Raw genomic sequence first — 23,354 nt, 5'->3', positions numbered from 1 at the left:
TGCTTACTGGGCACTTAAACCCCCCTGGTATGGAAGTGACAGAGAAGACGCCATACTGTCCCCCAGTCATGTGTATGCACACCTCCCAACCTTCTGAGATGGGAATGAGGGACACCTATTACCAAAAGTATGTAAGCAAAGGACACACCCCTTGTCACGCCCCCTTAAAGAAGAATAGTACAGTGGAACCTCGGATTACGAGGATAATCCGTTCCAGGAGAACGCTCGTAATCCAAAGTACTCGCAAATCAAAGCGAGTTTCCCCATAGAAGTCAATGGAAATTAAAATAATTTGTTCCGCATTGACTTCAATGCTATGCAATACCGCATGCGGCCAGAGGTGGGGGGGGGGCCAGGAGAGCCTCAGAAACTGACGGAAAGGCCCAAGGACAGCTCGTCTGACCTCGGCAAACCTCGGAAAGACTCAGGAACTGAGTATTTCTGTGTCTTTCCGAGCATTTCCGAACTGCGCCGTATGGAGCTGTGTGTATGAGGTTCTCTGCTCATGCGTTACTAAATAGCCTAGTTTGTGAAATTTTAATAATAAATGTTTTTATTTGGTTTAAGTCGTTATGCTTTCTCCACCTTCTCTTGTATTTTCAGGATTCTGTGCTGGACGCTCTCGCTTTGTCCTCGTCGCGCTCTGCGTCATCTCCCTGACATCCCTGACCATCATCATCGCTCTCTCCATACAGTGTGAGTATATTTATTACCAGGAGATCAGACTTCCTGCTGGATGCCAACCTGACCTTTTACAGGTAGCTCTGACATATACCGTAGTGCTGTACAAAGGACACTAAGATATTTACATCAAAGGAGCTTACACTCTAATACCCCCCCCCCCCCCCACAGTCACACACTATTGCAGGGCTCGACAAACCCCAGGCAACTAGAATTAGCGACCTGGCGTCTGGGGCGGCACAGCTGGGGTACCCTGTCTCTGTGCGCACTCCCCCTCGCGATCGCGTGGAGCCGCGCCGGCCAGTAATTGAGGCCGCGGCTTTGCGGCCTTCTGCAGTCCTATGGTTCCTTCTGGAATCTGGCACCCTCTTGTGGTGGCTGTTGGTATGACACAACAACCAACAATGCTAATGGAGCTTCCCTGCCTGTTTCCATCTTCTTCCCTTTACTTAGATGTTAGAATCCCCAAACATTATATATATATATTTTATTCTAACACCCTAACTTTCTGTCACACCATATTTGCGCAGCGCGGTCTTACAGGTGCATTTTTTTGGGGAAAAAATACACTTTTTTTAATAAAAAATAAGACAAGTTCCCTAGATTTTTATATAAAGTTGTATTTTGAAAAAAGGCTGCATGGATGGGATACATGTGTAATCAGTTCTTAAAATGGAGGTTCACCCAAAAAGTTAATTTTTAACATTAGATTGATGCTCGTTTTGTCAAGGGGAATTCGGGTGTTTTTTTTTTAAATCAAAGCCGTACTTACCGTTTTAGAGAACGATCTTCTCCGCCGCTTCCGGGTATGGGCTGCGGGACTGGGCGTTCCTATTTGATTGACAGGCTTCCGACAGTCGCATACAGCGCGTCACGATTTTCCGAAAGTAGCCAAACGTCTGAGCGCAGGCGCCGTATAGAGCCGCACCGACGTTCGCCTTCTTTCGGCTACTCGTGACGCGATGTATGCGACCGTTGGAAGCCTGTCGGAAGCCTGTCAATCAAATAGAAACGCCCAGTCCCGAAGACCCATACCCGGAAGCGGCGGAGAAGAACACTCTCTAAAACAGTAAGTACGGCTTCGATTTAAAAAAAACACCCGATTCTGCTTCCCAAAATGAGCCTCAATCTAATGTTAAAAAAAAAAATTTCGGGTGAACTCCCGCTTTAACCTGAGGCTGTGTTTAGGTGGAGGTTAGGGCTTTGTTTAGGTTGGTATATTTTGTTTTCTTTATGTTTTTGCAAAGCTATGTTTGTTTATATTTTTATTTATTTTGTATAGATGTAGATTTATTTACAATGGCATCAGTCCACTCTCTCAGGGGCTGCTCGGCGCTCCTATCAGGTAATCACCTCTTCAGGATCCTCAAACAAGAAAGCGTGGCCGTCTTGTTCTACTCTGAGGAGGGCTGGAAATAGGCATATTTGATGTGGTGGTCGCGCAGCCTGCATTTGGCTTCCATAATGCCATGACGGCAGCACTGGACCTCCACTGAGAAATCCAGGAAGATGGCGACTTTAATATTCCCCAGGGGGATATTGCCTTTTTCTCTGGCCATTCTCAGGGCTGTGTCACGGTCCTTATAATTGAGGATCTTACCTATAAAAGTGCGAGGGGGAGCCCCATGCGGGGGTGGTCTGGCTGGCATGTGATGTACTCTCTCCACTGTTAGCATGGGGGAAAAGGCCTCTCTGCCATAGGTGTTAAAGAGCAACTGCTCAAGGAACATGGTCCTTACCCTTGGGGAGGCCGATGAATAGTAGATTACACCTTCTGAGCCTGTTCTCCATGTCATCCTGCTTGGAGAATAGCTGTTGTATCTGTCACTGCATGCGGCCTGATCCTTCCTGCAGAGGCGGGATGGCGTCATCCACATTGCTCAGTCTGGTCTCAGCAGTCTTGACCCGGTCTCGGAGCTTGTGGAGGTCCTGTCTTATCAGGGATATGTCCACTTTGACCTCCTCCATTTGAGATGTTAGCGAGGTCCGGGAGAATGTAATAGCCTCCAAGAGCCGGTCTGTGTCTCCCGCTGTCTGCTCCCCCCTGTCTTCACAGCACCACCATCTTCCCTTGTCTCCTCCCTGTCTTGCCGGCGGTATTGATCCAGCTTCGTTTTTCTGCGCCTTCGATGGGGACATGATGTCAATGGTCCTGGGTGTTGTGAGATGTAAGTCAGGATCAGCAGGGTCATCTATGGATTAAAAATCAGGATTAATGGACGGAGCTCCTCGTGAAAGCGTCCTACTCAATGTGGTGTCTGGCCACGCCCCTATTTTGTATATATGTAAATATATTTTTATTATGTTTGTAGGATTTTTAATAAACAAAAATGTACACCCTTATGTCCCCTCTTCCACAGTCACACACTATTATTATTATACATTTATATACTGTACCTCTGGCATAATTATTTTATTGTTCTGTTTGCTCCTTACCTTTCCAGTATCTCTGGTGACTCAGCAGTATGATGAAACCTCCATGAAATTAGAGATATTAGAGAAGGAACATGATCATAAGAAGTCCAGCCTCACCAGCGACATCCTCAGAAAAGATTTGGTGGCTCAGGAGCTTCAGGAAAGCCTCAAAAGTACAAAGTTGGAACTGGAAAGGACCAAGAATGATCTTTCGAAGAGTCGGGAGGAAGGGAAGAGCATCAACTTTAAACTAGAGAGGACCCTCCTGGAGAAGGCGGAGGTGGACACCACTGTGAGCATGCTTAGAGGAAGTCTCCAGAATACAGAAGGCAGGCTACAAGGAAAGACCAGTGATCTGATCAGGTAATCTAATAATTTTCTGGGTCTTACAAAAAAAAAAAAAAAATCCCAACCTACAAACATGGACAATGGCCAACCAGCCTCACCATAATGTGATCCATCACCCTGAGGCCTCTAAACATGAGTGTTGCTGGATAGGGATGAAATTGGGGTTTGGGTCAGATTTGGGTTCGCGACAAACCCAGCTTGTTCACTGTTCTAATGCCGCGTACACACGATTGGAAATTCCGACAAGAAAACCGTGGATTTTTTTACGACGGAATGTTGGCTCAAACAGTCACACAAAATTCCGACCGTCAACAACGCGGTGACGTACAACACTACAACAAGCCGAGAAAATGAAAGCCGAAGTTCAATGATTACGAGCATGCGTCAAATTGATTCGAAGCATGCGTGTCAGAAAAATTGAGAACCAGCTCTCAAATTTTTGCTGGCGGAAATTCCGAAAGAAAAAGTCCAATGGAGCCTACACACGGTCGGAATTTTTGACTAAAAGCTCACATCGGACTTTACTTGTTGGAATTTCCGATCGTGTGTACGGGGCATTAGACCGAACAAACCACTTTAGCCTTCGAGGATATGGCTGCTCAATAAACAGAGCATTTTTTGCGATTCGACACTGCGTCACTTTAACTGACAATTGCGCGGTTGTGCGACGTTGTACCTGGACAAAATTGGCATCCTTTTTTCCCCACAAATAGAGCTTTCTTTTGGTGGTATTTGATAACCTCTGCGGTTTTTATTTTTTGTGACAATTGTGAAAAAAATCGATACGTATTCTACATATTTTTGGTAATAAAAAAATCGCAATAAGCGTATATTCATTGGTTTGCGCAAAAGTTATAGGGCTAGATTCAGGTCGGGGGAACGTAAGTTTGTGCGGGCGTAGTGTATCCTATTTACGCTTCGCCTCCGCAACTTAGACGGGCAAGTGCATTATTCACAAAGCACTTGCTCCGTAATTTGCGGCGGCGTAGCGTAAATCTGCCGGCGTAAGCGCGCCAAATTCAAATTGTCAAGAGGTGGGCATGTTTTATGTAAATAAAAAATGACCCCACGTAAATTACGTTTCTCACGAACGACGCATGCGCCGGCCGTGAACGTATCCCAGTGCGCATGCTCCTAATCACGTCGCAAATAGGCAATGCTTTCGACGTGAACATAATTTACGCAAAGCCCTATTCGCGAACGAATTACGCAAACAACGTAAATTTTTTAAAATTTGATGCGGAAACGACGTCCATACTTAACATTGGCTATGCCTCATATAGCAGGAGTAACGTTATGCCGGAAAAAGCCTTAAACGACGTAAAAAAATCCACCGGGCGCACGTATGTTTCTGAATCGGCGTATCCAGCTCATTTGCATATTCTACCCTGAAATCGACGGAAGCGCCACCTAGCGGCCAGCGTAAATATGAACCCTAAGATACGACGGCGTAAGAGACTCACGCCAGTCGGATCTTAGCCTAATTTCAGCGTATCTTGCTTTCTGAATACATATTCAGAAAGCATATTCAGAAAGCATATTCTACGTCAAAATCAACGGAAGCGCCACCTAGCGGCCAGCGTAATTATGCACCCTAACATACGACGGCGTAGATTCAGAGTTACGACGGTGGCGTATCTACTGATATGCCGGCGTAACTCTCTGTGAATCTGGCCCATTGGCCTGGATTCAAGAAGCAATTGCGCCTGTGTAACCATAGTTACACAGCGCAATTGCTTACTTGCCCCGGCGTAACGAATGCTCCTGATTCAGGAACCTCGTTACGCCGACTGCAGCCTAAGATATGCGCGGCATAAGGCTCTTATGCCCGCATATCTTAGGCTGCATTCTTGCGATGGCCGCTAGGTGGCGTTCCTGTTGTGCTCAGCGTATAGTATGCAAATTGCATACTAACGCCGATTCACAGCGTTACGCGAGCCCTGCGTACGCAATTTACGTCGTTTCCGTACGGCGTGTTTAGCGTAAGGCTGCCCCTTCTAATAGCAGGGGCAGCCAATGCTAAAGTATACCCGTCGTTCCCGCGTCGCGACGTTCGAATTTTACGTAATTTGCGTAAGTGATTCGTGAATGGCGCTGGACGCCATTCACGTTCACTTTGAAGCAAATGACGTCCTTGCGACATCATTTGCCGCAATGCACGTCGGGAAAGTTTCCCGACGGAGCATGCGCTCTACGCTCGGCTTCTCGCCCCCTACGTGATCATTTAAATTGCGTGCGCTTACGCCGGGCTACTGCTCCGTGAATCGCGGGAAGCAAAGTAAATTTGTGGGGGCGCAGGGCAAAAACGGTGCCCTGCGCCTACGCAAAAAATGCGCAAGGCTACCTGAATCTAGCCCATTGTGTTTTACGGTTCCGCTCTTTCAGTGGAAAGGTGAAAATCACTTGGTTTGTGTGTTTTATCTCAGTAGCTGTTCGGCAGGGTGACTGGACGCGCTACCTGATATACAGATGGCCACTAGGCTGATTTGTGAACATTATAGTGTAACGTAGTTTTCCTTTAATTCCGCGACAGGTGTGAAAATAATCTCAGGTCAGCCAACTGGCAGAAGACACAAGACAGCCAGACCATATCTGATCTGAAAAACTCTCTTTCTACCACTGAACGGAAATGGAGGGTAGCGGACAACAATCTCTCCCAGAGACAAAGAGAACTGTCCAATGTGAAGAAGACTGTGAGCGACCTTCAGGAGGAACAAAGACATTCCCAGCTCCAGCAGAAGAAGCTCAATGACCTGGAGGAGAGGCTGAGTGTAGCCGAGGATTGTCTCTCCAAAAGCTGTAAGTGTGTGGAGTGCGGAGTGCGGAGTGTGGTGTGTGGAGTGTGGAGTGTGGAGTGCGGAGTGCGGAGTGTGGAGTGTGGAGTGTGGAGTGCGGAGTGCGGAGTGCGGAGTGCGGAGTGCGGAGTGTGGAGTGTGGAGTGTGGAGTGCGGAGTGTGGAGTGCGGAGTGCGGAGTGCGGAGTGTGGAGTGTGGAGTGCGGAGTGCGGAGTGCGGAGTGTGGAGTGCGGAGTGTGGAGTGTGGAGTGTGGAGTGTGGAGTGCGGAGTGCGGAGTGTGGAGTGCGGAGTGCGGAGTGTGGTGTGCGGAGTGAGGAGTGCGGAGTGTGGAGTGCGGAGTGCGGTGTGCGGAGTGCGGTGTGCGGAGTGTGGAGTGTGGAGTGTGGAGTGTGGAGTGTGGAGTGCGGAGTGTGGAGTGCGGAGTGTGGAGTGCGGAGTGCGGTGTGCGGAGTGTGGAGTGTGGAGTGTGGAGTGTGGAGTGTGGAGTGCGGTGTGCGGAGTGCGGAGTGCGGAGTGTGGTGTGCGGAGTGTGGAGTGCGGAGTGCGGAGTGCGGAGTGCGGTGTGCGGAGTGCGGAGTGCGGTGTGTGGAGTGCGGAGTGCGGAGTGCGGTGTGTGGAGTGCGGAGTGCGGAGTGTGGAGTGCGGAGTGCGGAGTGCGGAGTGTGGTGTGCGGAGCGCGGTGGGATCTTGCAGGTCTAAAGCCGCGTACACACGATCAGTCCATCCGATGAGAACGGTCTGATGGACCGTTGTCATCGGTAAACCGATGAAGCTGACTGATGGTCCGTCGCGCCTACACACCATCGGTTAAATAACCGATCGTGTCAGAACGCGGTGACGTAAAACCATACCCCCAACCGTCCCGGATTCCGCGGGATCCTCTCGGAATTCTAAGTGTGTCCCGCGGACTAGACTAGAGTCCCGGAAAACAGGGCCCCGGGCGCGACATTACGGGGGGCGACATTCCGTTTGATTTCCCCCGCCATGTTTGGTGTCCGGCGCCTGGCCTGTGATTGAACGTATTGGCGTCATGTGTGTCGTGGCGCTGGCCTGTCTGCGAACGTCTAGAAGTCCCGCCTCCGCACATGACCGCTATACGCCCAATCACAGTGCGGGAAATACGGACCACGGTGGATGATGGTGGTGCAGGTGGATGGCGCTGGCGGGGATTCGGAACAGAGGTAGGAGACCCCCCCCCCCCCCCCGCTCAACAACTTTACAACTTTGATTCCCCTCTCCCCCCGCTCAACAAGATGTCCCGCATTGGATTTATTAAATGTTGGGAGGTATGGTAAAACACAACGACGTGCTGAAACAAATGAAGTTCAATGCTTCCGAGCATGCGTCGACTTGATTCTGAGCATGCGTGGAGTTTTAACCGATGGTCGTGCCTACTAACGATGAGACCCTGATGTGAGGGAGACTCTGATGAGACCCTGATGTAAGGGAGACTCTGATGAGACCCTGATGTAAGGGAGACTCTGATGAGACCCTGATGTAAGGGAGACTCTGATGAGACCCTGATGTAAGGGAGACTCTGATGAGACCCTGATGTAAGGGAGACTCTGATGAGACCCTGATGTAAGGGAGACTCTGATGAGACCCTGATGTAAGGGAGACTCTGATGAGACCCTGATGTAAAGGAGGCTCTGAAGAGACTCTGATGTAAGGGAGGCTCTGATTGGACACTGATGTAAGGGAGACTCTGATGAGACCCTGATGTAAGGGAGACTCTGATGAGACCCTGATGTTAGGGAGACTCTGATTGGACACTGATGTAAGGGAGACTCTGATGAGACCCTGATGTAAGGGAGACTCTGATGAGACCCTGATGTTAGGGAGACTCTGATTGGACCCTGATGTTAGGGAGACTGTGATGGGGATTCTGTAGTAAGATTGAACTCTGATGTAATGTGCGTTTCCAATACAGTTGGCTACTTACATTGGGCCATATTCTCAAACAAGTTACGCCGGTGTATCTACTGATACACCGGCGTAAATCGAATTTCCCGCCGGCGTATCATTATTTTCTATTCACAAAACAAGATACGCCGGATTTAGGCTAGGATCCGACATGTGTAAGTCACTTACACTGTCGCATCCTAAATGTAATTCACCGCCGGCCGCTAGGTGGCGTTTATGTTCAGGTCTCATTTGTTTATGCAAATGAGCCTGATACGCCGATTCCCAAACGAAATCGCGTCGCGTAACCGTCGCTAACGTCGTTTGCGTAAGCGTAAAGGTTACCCCTGCTATATGAGGGGTAACCTTACGCCAGTCCCACGTAAGCCATGTTAAGTATGGCGTCGGGTCCGCGTCGTCTTTTCCCGTCGGGTACGTCGTTTCCCTAAGTCGTCCGCGAATACGACTTTACGTCAATGATGCACACATCGGCGTCGTTTACGTTTTACGCCGAGAACTGGAGCATGCGCAGTGGGCTATTTTAAGCTTGTTCGTTCGAATCGGGGGCGCGCTTAATTTAAATAGAAGCCACCCCCTTGGATACACCGGGCCAATTACACTCCGCCGCCCCAAACTACGGAGCAAGTGTTTGGGGAATACAGCACTTGCTCCTGTAGGTTGGGGCGGCGGAGTGTAAATGGCTTACGCGACGCTCGCCGAAAATGTACAAGAATCTGGCCCAATGAATGTTTGGTTGATTACGAATACTTGCCGTGTTCCCACCTCACTATCTTTAGATTTACTAAAATATTGTGAGACGGATTGATCTTCATGTTGGTGGTGATTTCACCCCGGCGACCGATATCAGAGTATTCCGGTGTAACCAAGCTTTGTTTCTCCAGGTGACAATGGGGAGAACTATGAAGGAGACTCGGGTAAGTTCTTGCTTTAGAATAGCAATGTGTAGAATATGTGTTCATATGATAAACCATTCCCTACTCTAGTCAACACCCCCCCACCCCCACCCAAAAAAAGGAAAAACTATACATATATGCTGTGACAAACCCGGGACTATGTCGCCATCAATGCTTCCTCTGTCCAGAACCAGCACCGTCCAAGACTCACCCCCCCAGTCACCAGACAGCACCAGCCTTGGAGTACATCCGGAACTGCCTTTTATTTGAGATCTCACACAAATATATACACAGTGGCCCAGATTCAAGAAGCAATTGCGTCTGCGTAACCATAGTTACACACCGCAATTGCTTACTTGCCCCGGCGTAACGAATGCTCCTGATTCAGGAACCTCGTTACGCCGACTGCAGCCTAAGATATGCGTGGCATAAGGCTCTTATGCCCGCATATCTTAGGCTGCATTCTTGCGATGGCCGCTAGGTGGCGTTCCCGTTGTGCTCAGCGTATAGTATGCAAATTGCATACTAACGCCGATTCACAACGTCGCGCGAGGCCTGCGTACGCAGTTTACGTCGTTTCCGTACGGCGGTTTTCGCCTAAGGCTGCTCCTGCTATTAGCAGGGGCAGCCAATGTTACGTATACCCGTCGTTCCCGCGTCGCGAAATTTGAAATTTACGTAGTTTGCGTAAGTGAATCGTGAATGGCGCTGGACGCCATTCACGTTCACTTTGAAGCAAATGACGTCCTTGCGACGTCATTTGCCGCAATGCACGTCGGGAAAGTTTCCCGACGGAGCATGCGCTCTACGATCGGCGCGGGAGCGCGCCTAATTTAAATGATTCCCGCCCCCTACGGGATCATTTAAATTGCGCGCGCTTACGCCAGGCATTTTGCCGGCGCGCCCGCGCAATTTACGGAGCTACTGCTCCCTGAATCAAGGGCAGCGCAGTAAATTTGCGGAGGCGCAGGGCAAAAACGTTGCCCTGCGCCTCCGTAATAAATGCGCAAATCTAGCTGAATCCGGGCCAAGGACGACAATACAAACTGTAACCCGAAACCTAATTAACATGAGCTAATTACCAATCCTTTACACAGCCTAGGTGACTCCGAGACTTTTAGGTAGATTCAGTAAGAGTTAGGCCAGCATATCAGTAGATAAGCCGATCTAACTCAGAATCTACGCCGCCGTATGTTTAAGCGTATGCTCAAACAAAGATACGCTTAAACATATCTAAGATAGCAAAGACACAGACTGAAGAGACACAGGTGAGGGTAGAGACACAGATTGAAGAGACACAGGCGAGAGCAGAGACACAGACTGAAGAGACACAGGTGAGAGCAGAGACACAGACTGAAGAGACACAGGTGAGGGTAGAGACACAGACTGAAGAGACACAGGTGAGGGTAGAGACACAGACTGAAGAGACACAGGTGAGGGTAGAGACACAGACTGAAGAGACACAGGTGAGGGTAGAGACACAGACTGAAGAGACACAGGTGAGGGTAGAGACACAGACTGAAGAGACACAGGTAAGAGTAGAGACACAGACTGAAGAGACACAGGTGAGGGTAGAGACACAGACTGAAGAGACACAGGTGAGGGTAGAGACACAGACTGAAGAGACACAGGGGAGGGTAGAGACACAGACTGAAGAGACACAGGTGAGGGTAGAGACACAGACTGAAGAGACACAGGTAAGAGTAGAGACACAGACTGAAGAGACACAGGTGAGGGTAGAGACACAGACTGAAGAGACACAGGTGAGGGTAGAGACACAGACTGAAGAGACACAGGGGAGGGTAGAGACACAGACTGAAGAGACACAGGTGAGGGTAGAGACACAGACTGAAGAAACACAGGTGAGGGTAGAGACACAGACTGATGAGACACAGGTGAGGGTAGAGACACAGACTGAAGAGACACAGGCGAGAGTAGAGACACAGACTGAAGAGACACAGGTGAGGGTAGAGACACAGACTGAAGAGACACAGGCGAGAGTAGAGACACAGACTGAAGAAACACAGGTGTGAGTAGAGACACAGACTGAAGAGACACAGGTGCGGGTAGAGACACAGACTGAAGAAACACAGGTGTGAGTAGAGACACAGACTGAAGAAACACAGGTGAGGGTAGAGACACAGACTGATGAGACACAGGTGAGGGTAGAGACACAGACTGAAGAGACACAGGCGAGAGTAGAGACACAGACTGAAGAGACACAGGTGAGGGTAGAGACACAGACTGAAGAGACACAGGCGAGGGTAGAGACACAGACTGAAGAGACACAGGTGAGGCTAGAGACACAAACTGAAGAGACACAGGTGAGGGTAGAGACACAGACTGAAGAGACACAGGCGAGAGTAGAGACACAGACTGAAGAGACACAGGTGAGGGTAGAGACACAGACTGAAGAGACACAGGTGAGGGTGGAGACACAGACTGAAGAGACACAGGTGAGGGTAGAGACACAGACTGAAGAGACACAGGCGAGGGTAGAGACACAGACTGAAGAGACACAGGTGAGGCTAGAGACACAAACTGAAGAGACACAGGTGAGGGTAGAGACACAGACTGAAGAGACACAGGCGAGAGTAGAGACACAGACTGAAGAGACACAGGTGAGGGTAGAGACACAGACTGAAGAGACACAGGTGAGAGTAAAGACACAGACTGAAGAGACACAGGTGAGAGTAGAGACACAGACTGAAGAGACACAGGTGAGGGTAGAGACACAGACTGAAGAGACACACGTGAGGGTAGAGACACAGACTGAAGAGACACAGGTGAGAGTAGAGACACAGACTGAAGAGACACAGGTGCGAGTAGAGACACAGGTGATGGTAGAGACACAGACTGAAGAGAAACAGGCGAGGGTAGACACACAGACTGAACAGACACAGGTGATGGTTGAGACGCAGGTGCGAGTAGAGACACAGACTGAAGAGACACAGGCGCGAGTAGAGACACAGACTGAAGCACAGACACAGGTGAGGTTAGAGACACAGACTGAAGAGACACAGGTGATGGTTGAGACACAGACTGAAGAGACACAGACTGAACCACAGACACAGGTGAGGTTAGAGACACAGACTGAAGAGACACAGGCGATGGTTGAGACACAGACTGAACAGACACAGGTGATGGTTGAGACACAGACTGAAGAGACACAGGTGAGGGTAGAGACACAGACTGAAGAGACACAGGTGAGGGTAGAGACACAGACTGAAGAGACACGGGCGAGGGTAGAGACACAGACTGAAAAGACACAAGCGAAGGTAAAGACACAGACTGAAGAGACACAGGTGAGGGTAGAGACACAGACTGAAAAGACACAAGCGAAGGTAAAGACACAGACTGAAGAGACACAGGTGAGGGTAGAACCACAGACTGAAGAGACACAGGTGATGGTTGAGACACAGACTGAAGAGACACAGGTGAGGGTAGAGACACAGACCAAAGAGACACAGGTGAGGGTAGAACCACAGACTGAAGAGACACAGGTGAGGGTAGAGACACAGGCGAGGGTAGAGACACAGACTGAACAGACACAGGTGATGGTTGAGACACAGACTGAAGAGACACAGGTGCGGGTAGAGACACAGACTGAAGAGACACAGGTGAGGGTAGAGACACAGACTGAAGAGACACAGGTGCGAGTAGAGACACAGACTGAACCACAGACACAGGCCTGGTGTTAGAAAGTAGAATAACATTTTTGGTTGTTATAAAATGCTTGTAACACCCGAGGACTCTGAATCCTGGAATATCCCTCATCCTAATACTCGGCCCCCTCTGTCTTCTCCAGGCACAGACGCTTATTGCCCCGATGGTTGGAAGCAGATAAACGAGACGTGTTACTATTTCTCCAGTGACAAGAAAATACGACACAAGGCGGACGCGGACTGCAAGACAAAGAACGCCACGCTGGCCAAAATACAGGAGAGTGACGCCACGCTGAAGGTACAAAACCCAAATAACACATTATAGAGCAATATGACCAGAGATAATACAATGTATTGCCGATATCACCGGCCAGACACGGGGGCCCAGCTCCTCTGTCCTGCTGGACCTTTCCCTGCTGGACCTTTCCCTGCTGGGCCTTTCCCTGCTGGACCTTTCCCTGCTGGACCTTTCCCTGCTGGACCTTTCCCTGCTGGGCCTTTCCCTGCTGGGCCTTTCCCTGCTGGACCTATCCCTGCTGGACTTTTCCCTGCTGGACCTTTCCCTGCTGGACCTTTCCCTGCTAGACCTTTCCCTGCTGGACCTTTCCCTGCTGGGCCTTTCCCTGCTAGACCTTTCCCTGCTGGACCTTTCCCTGCTGGACCTTTCCCTGCTGGACCTATCCCTGCTGGACTTTTCCCTGCTGGGCCTTTCCCTGCTGGACCTTTCCCTGCTGGACCTATCCCTGCTGGACTTTTCCCTGCTGGGCCTTTCCCTGCTGGGCCTTTCCCTGCTGGGCCTTTCCCTGCTGGACCTTTCCCTGCTGGACCTTTCCCTGCTGGACTTTTCCCTGCTGGACCTTTCCCTGCTGGACCTTTCCCTGCTGGACTTTTCCCTGCTGGACCTTTCCCTGCTGGACCTTTCCCTGCTGGACCTTTCCCTGCTGGACTTTTCCCTGCTGGACCTTTCCCTGCTGGGCCTTTCCCTGCTGGACCTTTCCCTGCTGGGCCTTTCCCTGCTGGGCCTTTCCCTGCTGGACCTTTCCCTGCTGGACTTTTCCCTGCTGGACCTTTCCCTGCTGGGCCTTTCCCTGCTGGACCTTTCCCTGCTGGGCCTTTCCCTGCTGGACCTTTCCCTGCTGGACCTTTACCTTGCGCACCTTTCCCTGCTGGACCTTTCCCTGCTGGACCTATCCCTGCTGGACCTTTCCCTGCTGGACCTATTCCTTCTGGACCTTTCCCTGCTGGGCCTTTCCCTGCTGGACCTTTCCCTGTTGGACCTTTCCCTGCTGGACCTTTCCCTGCTGCATCTTCTACCCCAATGATATCAAGAAGACCAAGAATGAGCCGTACTGCCCGGGGTTCAGGTTGAGCATTGTTCTGCAAACATCAAAGAATAATAAATCGTCGATTGTCGGTGGCAGAATGGCATTCCTGCACAAATCGCCTCGTAGCTGTACGGCGGGCACTTTAAGGAGTATAGGGGGGCGCACGTACTCCGCCGAGTCCCTAAGGTGCTGATGCGCGTGCCTGGCGGCCGTGATGTCCACCAGGCACCAGCAACCGCTCCTGACAGATCGCCCCCTAGTGTTAACCCCTTCCCTGCCAGTGACATTTACACAGTAATCAATGCATTTTTATAGCACTGATCGCTGTAAAAATGCCAATGGTCGCAAAAAATTTGTCAAACGTGTCCAATCTGTCCGCCATAATGTCGCAGTCCGGATAAAAATCGCCGATCGCCGCCATTACTAGTAGAAAAAATAATAATAAAAATGCCATAAATCTATCCCCTATTTTGTAGACCCTATGGCCCGGATTCACGTAGAGCGGCGTATATTTATGTCGGCTTAGCGTATCGAATATACGCTACGCCGACGCAGCGCAGAGAGGCAAGCACAGTATTCACAAAGCACTTCCTCCCACTTTCTTCCGAATCTACGCTGGGTTTTGAAAGCGTAAGTCGTCGTAAGTGGAAGTGGGCGTGAGCAATGCAAATGAGGCGTGACCCCATGCAAATGATGGGCCGAGCGCCATAAAGATACGAATAACGAACAGCGCATGCGCCGTCCCGTGGATGCATCCCAGTGCGCATGCTCAGAATCACGTCGGAACTACTCCCTAAGATTCGACGGATCACTGCCTACGGCGTTAACGTAACCTACGCCTAGTCATATTCACGTACAACGTAAACGACATAAGATACGTTGGCTTGTGTTCCCTGGTCCATAACTTTGCATGGGATGCGTCTCATCTATGGGGAATAACTTTACGCCGGACTTACGCAAACCGCGTATATTATGCGCCGGGCGCAAGTACGTTCGTGAATCGACGTATCTCCCTCATAGGGGGGCGGGGCTGGACGTGTGACGTCATTGATCGTATTTTCCTATATCAGGGAACACACGATCAATGAAGCTGCCACAGAGAAGAACGGGGAAGGTGTGTTTACATACAACTCTCCCCGTTCTTCAGCTCCGGGGACCGATCGCAGGACTCCGGCGGCGATCGGTCACGGAGCTTCGGACCAGGTCGCAGGCGCGCCCGCGACCCACGGCTGGGCACTTAAAGAGGACGTACAGGTACGTGCTTGTGCCCAGCCGTGCCATTCTGCCGACGTATATGTGCAGGAGGCGGTCCTTAAGTGGTCAATGTACATAATATAACTGTGTACTGACATTTATAGGTAAAGTTGATCCGGAGAAAATCCGATTGCCTCTCGGGGGGGATCAGGAAGGAATTTTTTCCCCTGCTGTAGCAAATTGGATCTCGTGCTCTGCTGGGGTTTTTCACCTTCTTATGGAAGAACTGTGGGTATGGAGTTGGGTGTATGGGATTGTACTAGGGTTGTCCTGATGCCTATACTAGTATCGGTATCGGGACCGATACCAAGCATTTCCCCGATACTTTACCGATACCTGACTCTCCCTCCATGCTCCTGTGTCCCCCCTCCGTGTACTCCTCCGCCCCCTCTGTCAGGATGGAGAGCGGCTAAACCCGGCTCCTACCTTTTCGGAATGAACAGAGTCAGTGATCACTGACTCTGTCCATTCACATAACTGAGCATCATAACCTGTGTTTACGATGCTTCAGTTTATGAATGGAGAGGAGCCGCTGTCTTCTCTCCATTCATTTTCAGCGCAGCTGAGAAAGGGACTGGGGAATCAGTGTCCTTAGTCCCTTTCTCTGTCTCAAAGGTGAGATATCAGGAGTCTATTATGACCCCTGAAATCTCACTGATATCTCACCATATCTCACCAAAGCCCCCCAACAGGGCTAAGAAAAAAAAAGAAAAAAATGGCAATAAATAATAAAAATAATTAACTGTAAAAAATAATACATATTAAAATAAAAACCACACTGACACATCCACCCCCCCCCCCCCAAGAAAGCATTGTAAAAAAACAACAAAAAATAGTGAAATATTGAAATAAAAATACAGTCACATGACATAAAAAAAAAAAAGTATCGGTATTCGGTATCGGCGAGTACTTGAAAAAAGTTTCGGTACTTGTACTCGGTCTTAAAAAAGTGGTATCGGGACAACCCTAGATTGTACAATATTATAATTTTTTGGGGTTGAACTGGATGGACTTGTGTCTTTTTTCAACCTGACCAACTATAAAACTATGGCCCAGATTCAAGAAGCAATTGCGCCTGTGTAACCATAGGTTACACGGCGCAATTTCTTACTTGCTCCGGTGTAACGAATGCTCCTGATTCAGGAACCTCGTTACACCGACTGCAGGCTAAAATCTGTGCGGCATAAGGCTCTTATGCCACGCAGATTTTAGGCTGCATTCTTGCGTGGGCCGCTAGGGGGCGCTCCCATTGTGATCAGCGTGTAGTATGCAAATTGCATACTACCACTGATTCACAAACTTGCGCGGGCCCTGCGCAAGCCAGGTACAGAGTTTCCGTACGGCAACTTTAGCGCAAGGCTGCCCCTTCTAATAGTAGGGGCAGCCAATGCTAAAGTATAGCCGCCGCTCCCGCGACGTGAAATTTGAATTTCACATCGTTTGCGTAAGTGATTCGTGAATGGCGCTGGACGCCATTCACGTTCACTTTGAAGCAAATGACGTCCTTGCGACGTCATTTGCCGCAATGCACGTCGGGAAAGTTTCCCGACGGAGCATGCGCTGTACGCTCGGCGCGGGAGCACGCCTAATTTAAATGATTCCCGTCATTTACATTGCGCGCGCTTACGCCGGGCAATTTTGCCGGCGCGCCCTCGCAATTTACGGAGCTACTGCTCCGTGAATCGAGGGCAGCGCAAAATATTTGCGGGGGCGCAGGGCAAAATCGTTGCCCTGCTCCCCCGCAAATATCGCGCAAATGTACCTGAATCTGGGCCAATGTATGTAACAAGCAATCAAATTGAAGCCTGCACTGGAAAATTTGTAAATTTAAAGTACAAGCGTGATTGGTTGGTTGTTATGGGTCAATCTAATGACATGTTGACAAGTTCCGCAGATCTTGGGATCCCACTAAATTGTCCATTTTATGTATTCCAGGCAACGATTCAGAAAGAGAAAAAAAGCTTCTGGATTGGTTTGACAAATGATGAGAAGACGTGGAAGTGGCCGGATGGGACGGTGCAGTGAGTAATCCTTCCAATCATCTCACGTAGAATACATGGTGGGAGGACGCATCGTATTTTTGAAGTTGAAAACGATTGAAGGTTTTTTACCCCCCAAAAGTAACTTCTGATGTCGTTATCCATTTCTCTCTTCTTGTAAAATCCCAAATCCATCCCAGTGATCTCTTCACAGAACCCTCCCCCCTTCCAAGCACACAACGCTGCAATGTTTGTATCTTTAAGTGTTTGAGGTCTCTCCAGGGCCGATCCTAGGGTCACAGACGCCTGGCTGCAGAAATATTTCTGGCGCCCCCCACATGGGTGTGGTCATCTTACTAACTCCTCCCCTTTACAAATGTTTCTATGGCTACGACTCAAACACAGAGATGTTCCCCTAAGAAGTCTTCATTAGTGCCCCCCATCAGAGCCCCCCCAGCAGGTGTCCCCCATCAGAGCCCCCCCAGCAGGTGTCCCCCATCAGAGCCCCCCCAGCAGGTGTCCCCCATCAGAGCCCCCCACAGCAGGTGTCCCCCACCAGAGCCCCCCCCCACAGCAGGTGTCCCCCATCAGAGTCCCCCCACAGCAGGTGTCCCTCATCAGAGCCCCCCCACAGCAGGTGTCCCCCACCAGAGCCCCCCCCACAGCAGGTGTCCCCCATCAGAGCCCCCCCCCAGAGCAGGTGTCCCCCACCAGAGTCCCACCACAGCAGGTGTCCCCCACCAGAGTCCCACCACAGCAGGTGTCCCCCATCAGAGCCCCCCCCAGAGCAGGTGTCCCCCACCAGAGCCCCCCCACAGCTGGTGTCCCTCATCAGAGCCCCCCCAGCAGGTGTCCCCCACCAGAGCCCCCCACAGCAGGTGTCCCCCATCAGAGCCCCCCCAGCAGGTGTCCCCCATCAGAGCCCCCCCCCCAGCAGGTGTCCCCCATCACAGCCCCCCCACAGCAGGTGTCCCCCTCCAGAGCCCCCTCACAGCAGGTGTCCCCCATCAGGTGTCCCTCACCAGAGCCCCCCACAGCAGGTGTCCCCCATCAGAGCTCCCACACAGCAGGTGTCCCCCATCAGAGTCCCCCCACATCAGGTGTCCCCCATCAGAGCCCCCCACAGCAGGTGTCCCCCACCAGAGCCGCCCACAGCAGGTGTCCCAGATCAGAGCCCCCCCAGCAGCTGTCCCCCATCAGAGTTCCCCCACATCAGGTGTCCCCCTCCAGAGCCCCCCCACAGCAGGTGTCCCCCATCAGAGTCCCACCACAGCAGGTGCCCCCCATCAGAGCCCCTCCAGCAGGTGTCCCCCATCAGAGCCCCCCACATCAGGTGTCCCCCTCCAGAGCCCCCCCACAGCAGGTGTCCCCCACCAGAGTCCCACCACAGCAGGTGCCCCCCATCAGAGCCCCTCCAGCAGGTGTCCCCCATCAGAGCCCCCCACATCAGGTGTCCCTCATCAGAGCCCCCCACATCAGGTGTCCCCCATCAGAGCCCCCCACATCAGGTGTCCCCATAGATTAGTACTTGTCCAATAGATCCCTGTAGCTCGGGCGTGCTGGGAGCAGAAGCACATTACAGGGGGGGCGGGACATATGTGGCATCTTTGGTTACTTAGAGGGTGGCACTGAGAGCATTTCTGGGAGTGCACGGGGTGATTGGCAGCAGCTCCGGCCAACCCAGAAGCCTCTCATCACACCGCCTATGAGAGAAGAGCCGACACACGCAGAGGGGGCGGGGCAGACAGGAGGTTGCTACATGCACACCGGACAGAATTAATTAGTGGAGCCTAGTACATTGATGGGCAGCACGTTTTTTTTTTGCCGTCCGTAAAATATCCCAGTGTGCATTGCTCCAAAGTACGCCGCAAGGACGTATTGAATTCGACGTGAACGTAAATGACGTACAGCCCTATTCGCGAACGACTTACGCAAACAACGTAACATTTCAAAACTCGGCACGGGAACGACGTCCATACTTAACATTAGCTACGCCTCATATAGCAGGGGTAACTATCCGCCGAAAAAAGCCGAACATAAACGACGTAAAAAATTGCGCCGGCCGAACGTACGTTTCTGAATCGCCGTATCTACCTAATTAGCATATTCCTCGCGCAAACATACGGAACCGCCACCTAGCGGCCGGCCTGAAAATGCAGCCTAAGATACGACGGTGTAAGACACTTACGCCTGTCGGATCTAATACAAATCTATGCGTAACTGATTCTCTGAATCAGGCGCATAGATACGACGGCCCGCACTCAGAGATACGACGGCGTATCAGGAGATACGCCATCGTATCTCCTATCTGAATCCGGCCCTGCAAGAACAACCCACCAAAAGCGGCCGCCACAGATATATCCCCCCTCCCAGCATGCCCAACGAGAGAAAAACCCCCCTGATTGGCTGCTGAAAGGAGGTGGATCCCCCAGAACCCCTCTAGCGCCAACTGCCGCCCAGGGGTGTCAACGCACCCCTGGTGCGCAGACTGACCTACAGGACAGATTCTGGAATTGGCAGCAGTCTAAATTTCCATAATTCGTGAATGGGAGTGATTAAGCCTCCCATTCCCCACTAATTTTAGTGTAACGCCTGTACTGAAAGTAAGGGGGCGCTACATATATATATATATATATATATATATATATATATTTATTTTTTTATTTTTTTATTATTACTATTATTATTAATAATAAAGGGCCCAGAGGTCCCCAGGCCCCCCGGATGGCAACCCCCCTTTTTTTATAAAAAAAATAAGTTATTTTATTTATTTTTTTATATATATATATATATATATATATATATATATATATATATATATATATATTTTTTTTATTATTATTATTATTATTATTATTATTATTAAAGGGCCCCATGTGGCAAACCCCATTTTTTTTTCTAAATATTTTTTTTTTTTATTAAAGGGCCCAGATGTCCCCAGGGCCCTGGATGGCAACCCCCTTTTTTTTTTATTTATTTTTTTATAAATGTTTATTTTATTTTTTTATATATATTTTTTATTTATTTATTTAAGGGCCCAGAGGTTTCTTTTTTTATATTTTTATTAAAGGGCCCAGAGGTCCCGGATGGCAACCCCCCTTTTTTTTGTAATTTATTTTTATAAAAAAAATATATATATATTAATGGACCCAGAGGTCCCAAGGGGCCCAGATGGCAACCCACCTTTTTAAAAAGAAATAAATATCTATTTTTTATTTCTTTTTTTCTTTTCATTAAAGGGCCCACCAGAAGTCCCCAGGGCCCCGGATGGCAACCCCCCTTTTTTTTATAAAAAAAATATGTTATTTTATTTATTTTATATATATATATATATATATATATATATATATATATATATATATATATATATTTTTTTTTTTTTTTTTATTATTATTATTATTATTATTATTATTATTAAAGGGCCCCAGGGCCCCATGTGGCAAACCCCCTTTTTTTTCTAAATATTTTTTTTTTTATTAAAGGGCCCAGATGTCCCCAGGGCCCTGGATGGCAACCCCCTTTTTTTTTTATTTATTTTTTTATAAATGTTTATTTTATTTTTTTATATATATTTTTTATTTATTTATTTAAGGGCCCAGAGGTTTCTTTTTTTTATTTTTATTAAAGGGCCCAGAGGTCCCGGATGGCAACCCCCCTTTTTTTTGTAATTTATTTTTATAAAAAAAATATATATATATTAATAGACCCAGAGGTCCCAAGGGGCCCAGATGGCAACCCACCTTTTTAAAAAGAAATAAAATATCTATTTTTTATTTCTTTTTTTCTTTTCATTAAAGGGCCCACCAGAAGTCCCCAGGGCCCCGGATGGCAACCCCCCTTTTTTTTATAAAAAAAATATGTTATTTTATTTATTTTATATATATATATATATATATATATATATATATATATATATATATTTCTAAATATTTTTTTTTTATTAAAGGGCCCAGATGTCCCCAGGGCCCTGGATGGCAACCCCCTTTTTTTTTTTTTTTTTTTTTTTTTATAAATGTTTATTTTATTTTTTTATATATATTTTTTATTTATTTATTTAAGGGCCCAGAGGACCCGGATGGCAACCCCCCTTTTTTTTGTAATTTATTTTTATTAAAAAAATATATATATATATATATTAATGGACCCAGAGGTCCCAAGGGGCCCAGATGGCAACCCACCTTTTTAAAAATAAATAAATGTATATTTTTTCTTTATTTTTTTCTTTTCATTAAAGGGCCCAGAGGTCCCCAGGGCCCCCGATGGCTACACCCCTTTTTAATATATATTTTTCTTTATTTCTTCTTTTTTTTTGTAAAGGGGCCCCCCTTCTCAATTTGTGGCAGCCCCCCCGCGTTTCTTAATTTTAGGCGGCAGCACCCCCCCTTCTCTGCTCCAGGGGGCCCATGCCTGAAGCTGTGTAAGGGGCCCCATAATTCCTGATGGCGGCCCTGGGTGGAACAGAGAGGAAGGGGTCTCTTTTTCTGGTATGCTGATCTGCTACACATCGTATTCCTATTATCAGTATGAGGACTTTTTACATTTGCATGGCTTCAGAACCAATATTAGAATTTTCGTATTCCCAATCATAGAAATGAAGGAAATGAGGAAACTTTTCTTTTTTTCACAGGGAAAATTTCCGAACCAATGGAGGGCTTTGTGCCAAGGCCTCGCCCACCCTGGATAACCTTTCCTGTAGTGCCAACCTGCCCTGGATCTGTCAGAAGAAGGCCATGAAATGCAGATTGGGGGCCGAGGATCTGCGCTGCTTTTTGGAGAAGATCGGAGTCTTTGGAGAGAAGATAATTGAATAAGATGGAGCCAACGGGCTTCTTCCGTCAGGACTTGTAAACCGCAAAGGCCAAGAGCAGCCAATCATAACAAGTGACTGTGGGTTCGATCGGGAAAAAAAACAATGATTTCTGATTGGTTGCAGGGTCTGCTGCTCTTTTTTTTACCACATTTATGGGTATAGGGGGTCAAGTATGGAATAATGTATACATGATTGTGTTTGGTCACATTGCCTCTTATGCTAAGACATTTCTGCTGCGTTTTCTCCGTTTGTACAGTAAGGCTGTGATGTCATAGTGAAGTGTAAAAAATGGTCACAAGATCTCAATAAATAATAGGAATAAACAAGTGATACAGAGAATATAATACAAGAGGTAAGTGGTGCTCTAGATCACAGGTGTCAAACACAAGGTCCTCGGGCCGGATCCGGCCGCCAGGCCTCGTCATGTGGCCCTCACAGCAGCCTCCGGCCGCTACCTCTTTTTCTCACCGCTTCATTTTTATCCCAGGCAACAAGGGAAAACATCCTCCTCCTCAGTCCCACGAGCGGCGTGGCTTTGTATTGGCGCATACAAAGCCGATCTCCATGAGAACAAGAGTAAACATCTCCCCCTCCGCTCTTTCTCCGTCTCCACCCCCGCCTCTGCTCTGTCTCCACCCCCGCCTCTGCTCTGTCTCCACCCCTGCCTCTGCTCTGTCTCCACCCCCGCCTCTGCTCTGTCTCCACCCCACGCCTCTGCTCTGTCTCCACCCCTGCCTCTGCTCTGTCTCCACCCCACACCTCTGCTCTGTCTCCATCCCACACATCTGCTCTGTCTCCACCCCACGCCTCTGCTCTGTCTCCACCCCACACCTCTGCTCTGTCTCCACCCCTGCCTCCGCTCTGTCTCCACCCCTGTCTCTGCTTTGTCTCAACCCCACGCCTCTGCTCTGTCTCCACCCCACGCCTCTGTTCTGTCTCCGCCTCTGCTCTGTCTCCGCCTCTGCTCTGTCTCCACCCCACACCTCTGCTCTGTCTCCACCCCACACCTCTGCTCTGTCTCCACCCCCGCCTCTGCTCTGTCTCCACCCCACGCCTCTGCTCTGTCTCCACCCCACGCCTCTGCTCTGTCTCCACCCCACGCCTCTGCTCTGTCTCCACCCCACGCCTCTGCTCTGTCTCCACCCCACGCCTCTGCTCTGTCTCCACCCCACGCCTCTGCTCTGTCTCCACCCCACACCTCTGCTCTGTCTCCACCCCACGCCTCTGCTCTGTCTCCACCCCCGCCTCTGCTCTGTCTCCACCCC

At 49.4% G+C, this 23,354-nt stretch overlaps 1 protein-coding gene across 1 annotated transcript; it reads left to right on the top strand.

The window, feature by feature from the left end:
* The first annotated feature begins 572 nt into the window (after positions 1–572).
* Positions 573–22,189, top strand: LOC120946044 (CD209 antigen-like). Its single transcript, XM_040360742.1, has 7 exons — positions 573–696; positions 3,126–3,459; positions 5,978–6,243; positions 9,045–9,077; positions 12,865–13,019; positions 17,236–17,321; positions 21,907–22,189. The coding sequence occupies exons 1-7, from the start codon at positions 573–575 to the stop codon at positions 22,088–22,090; spliced, it is 1,182 nt and encodes a 393-aa protein (XP_040216676.1). The 3' UTR covers positions 22,091–22,189.
* The last annotated feature ends 1,165 nt before the right edge of the window (positions 22,190–23,354 follow it).

Source organism: Rana temporaria, chromosome 1 (assembly GCF_905171775.1).
Source record: "Rana temporaria chromosome 1, aRanTem1.1, whole genome shotgun sequence".
In the NCBI taxonomy this organism is placed as follows: Eukaryota; Metazoa; Chordata; class Amphibia; order Anura; family Ranidae; genus Rana; species Rana temporaria.
The sequence above is the reverse complement of the archived record's forward strand: the minus strand, read 5'-3'. Positions and strand labels throughout refer to the sequence as shown.

Bases quoted from the DNA above. Each gene is read 5' to 3' on its own strand.
- LOC120946044 (XM_040360742.1), top strand. From the start codon at position 573: ATGCTTTCTCCACCTTCTCTTGTATTTTCAGGATTCTGTGCTGGACGC. The intron at 697-3,125 runs GTGAGTATATTT...TTACCTTTCCAG, and splicing joins CATCGCTCTCTCCATACAGT to TATCTCTGGTGACTCAGCAG. The intron at 3,460-5,977 runs GTAATCTAATAA...ATTCCGCGACAG, and splicing joins AAGACCAGTGATCTGATCAG to GTGTGAAAATAATCTCAGGT.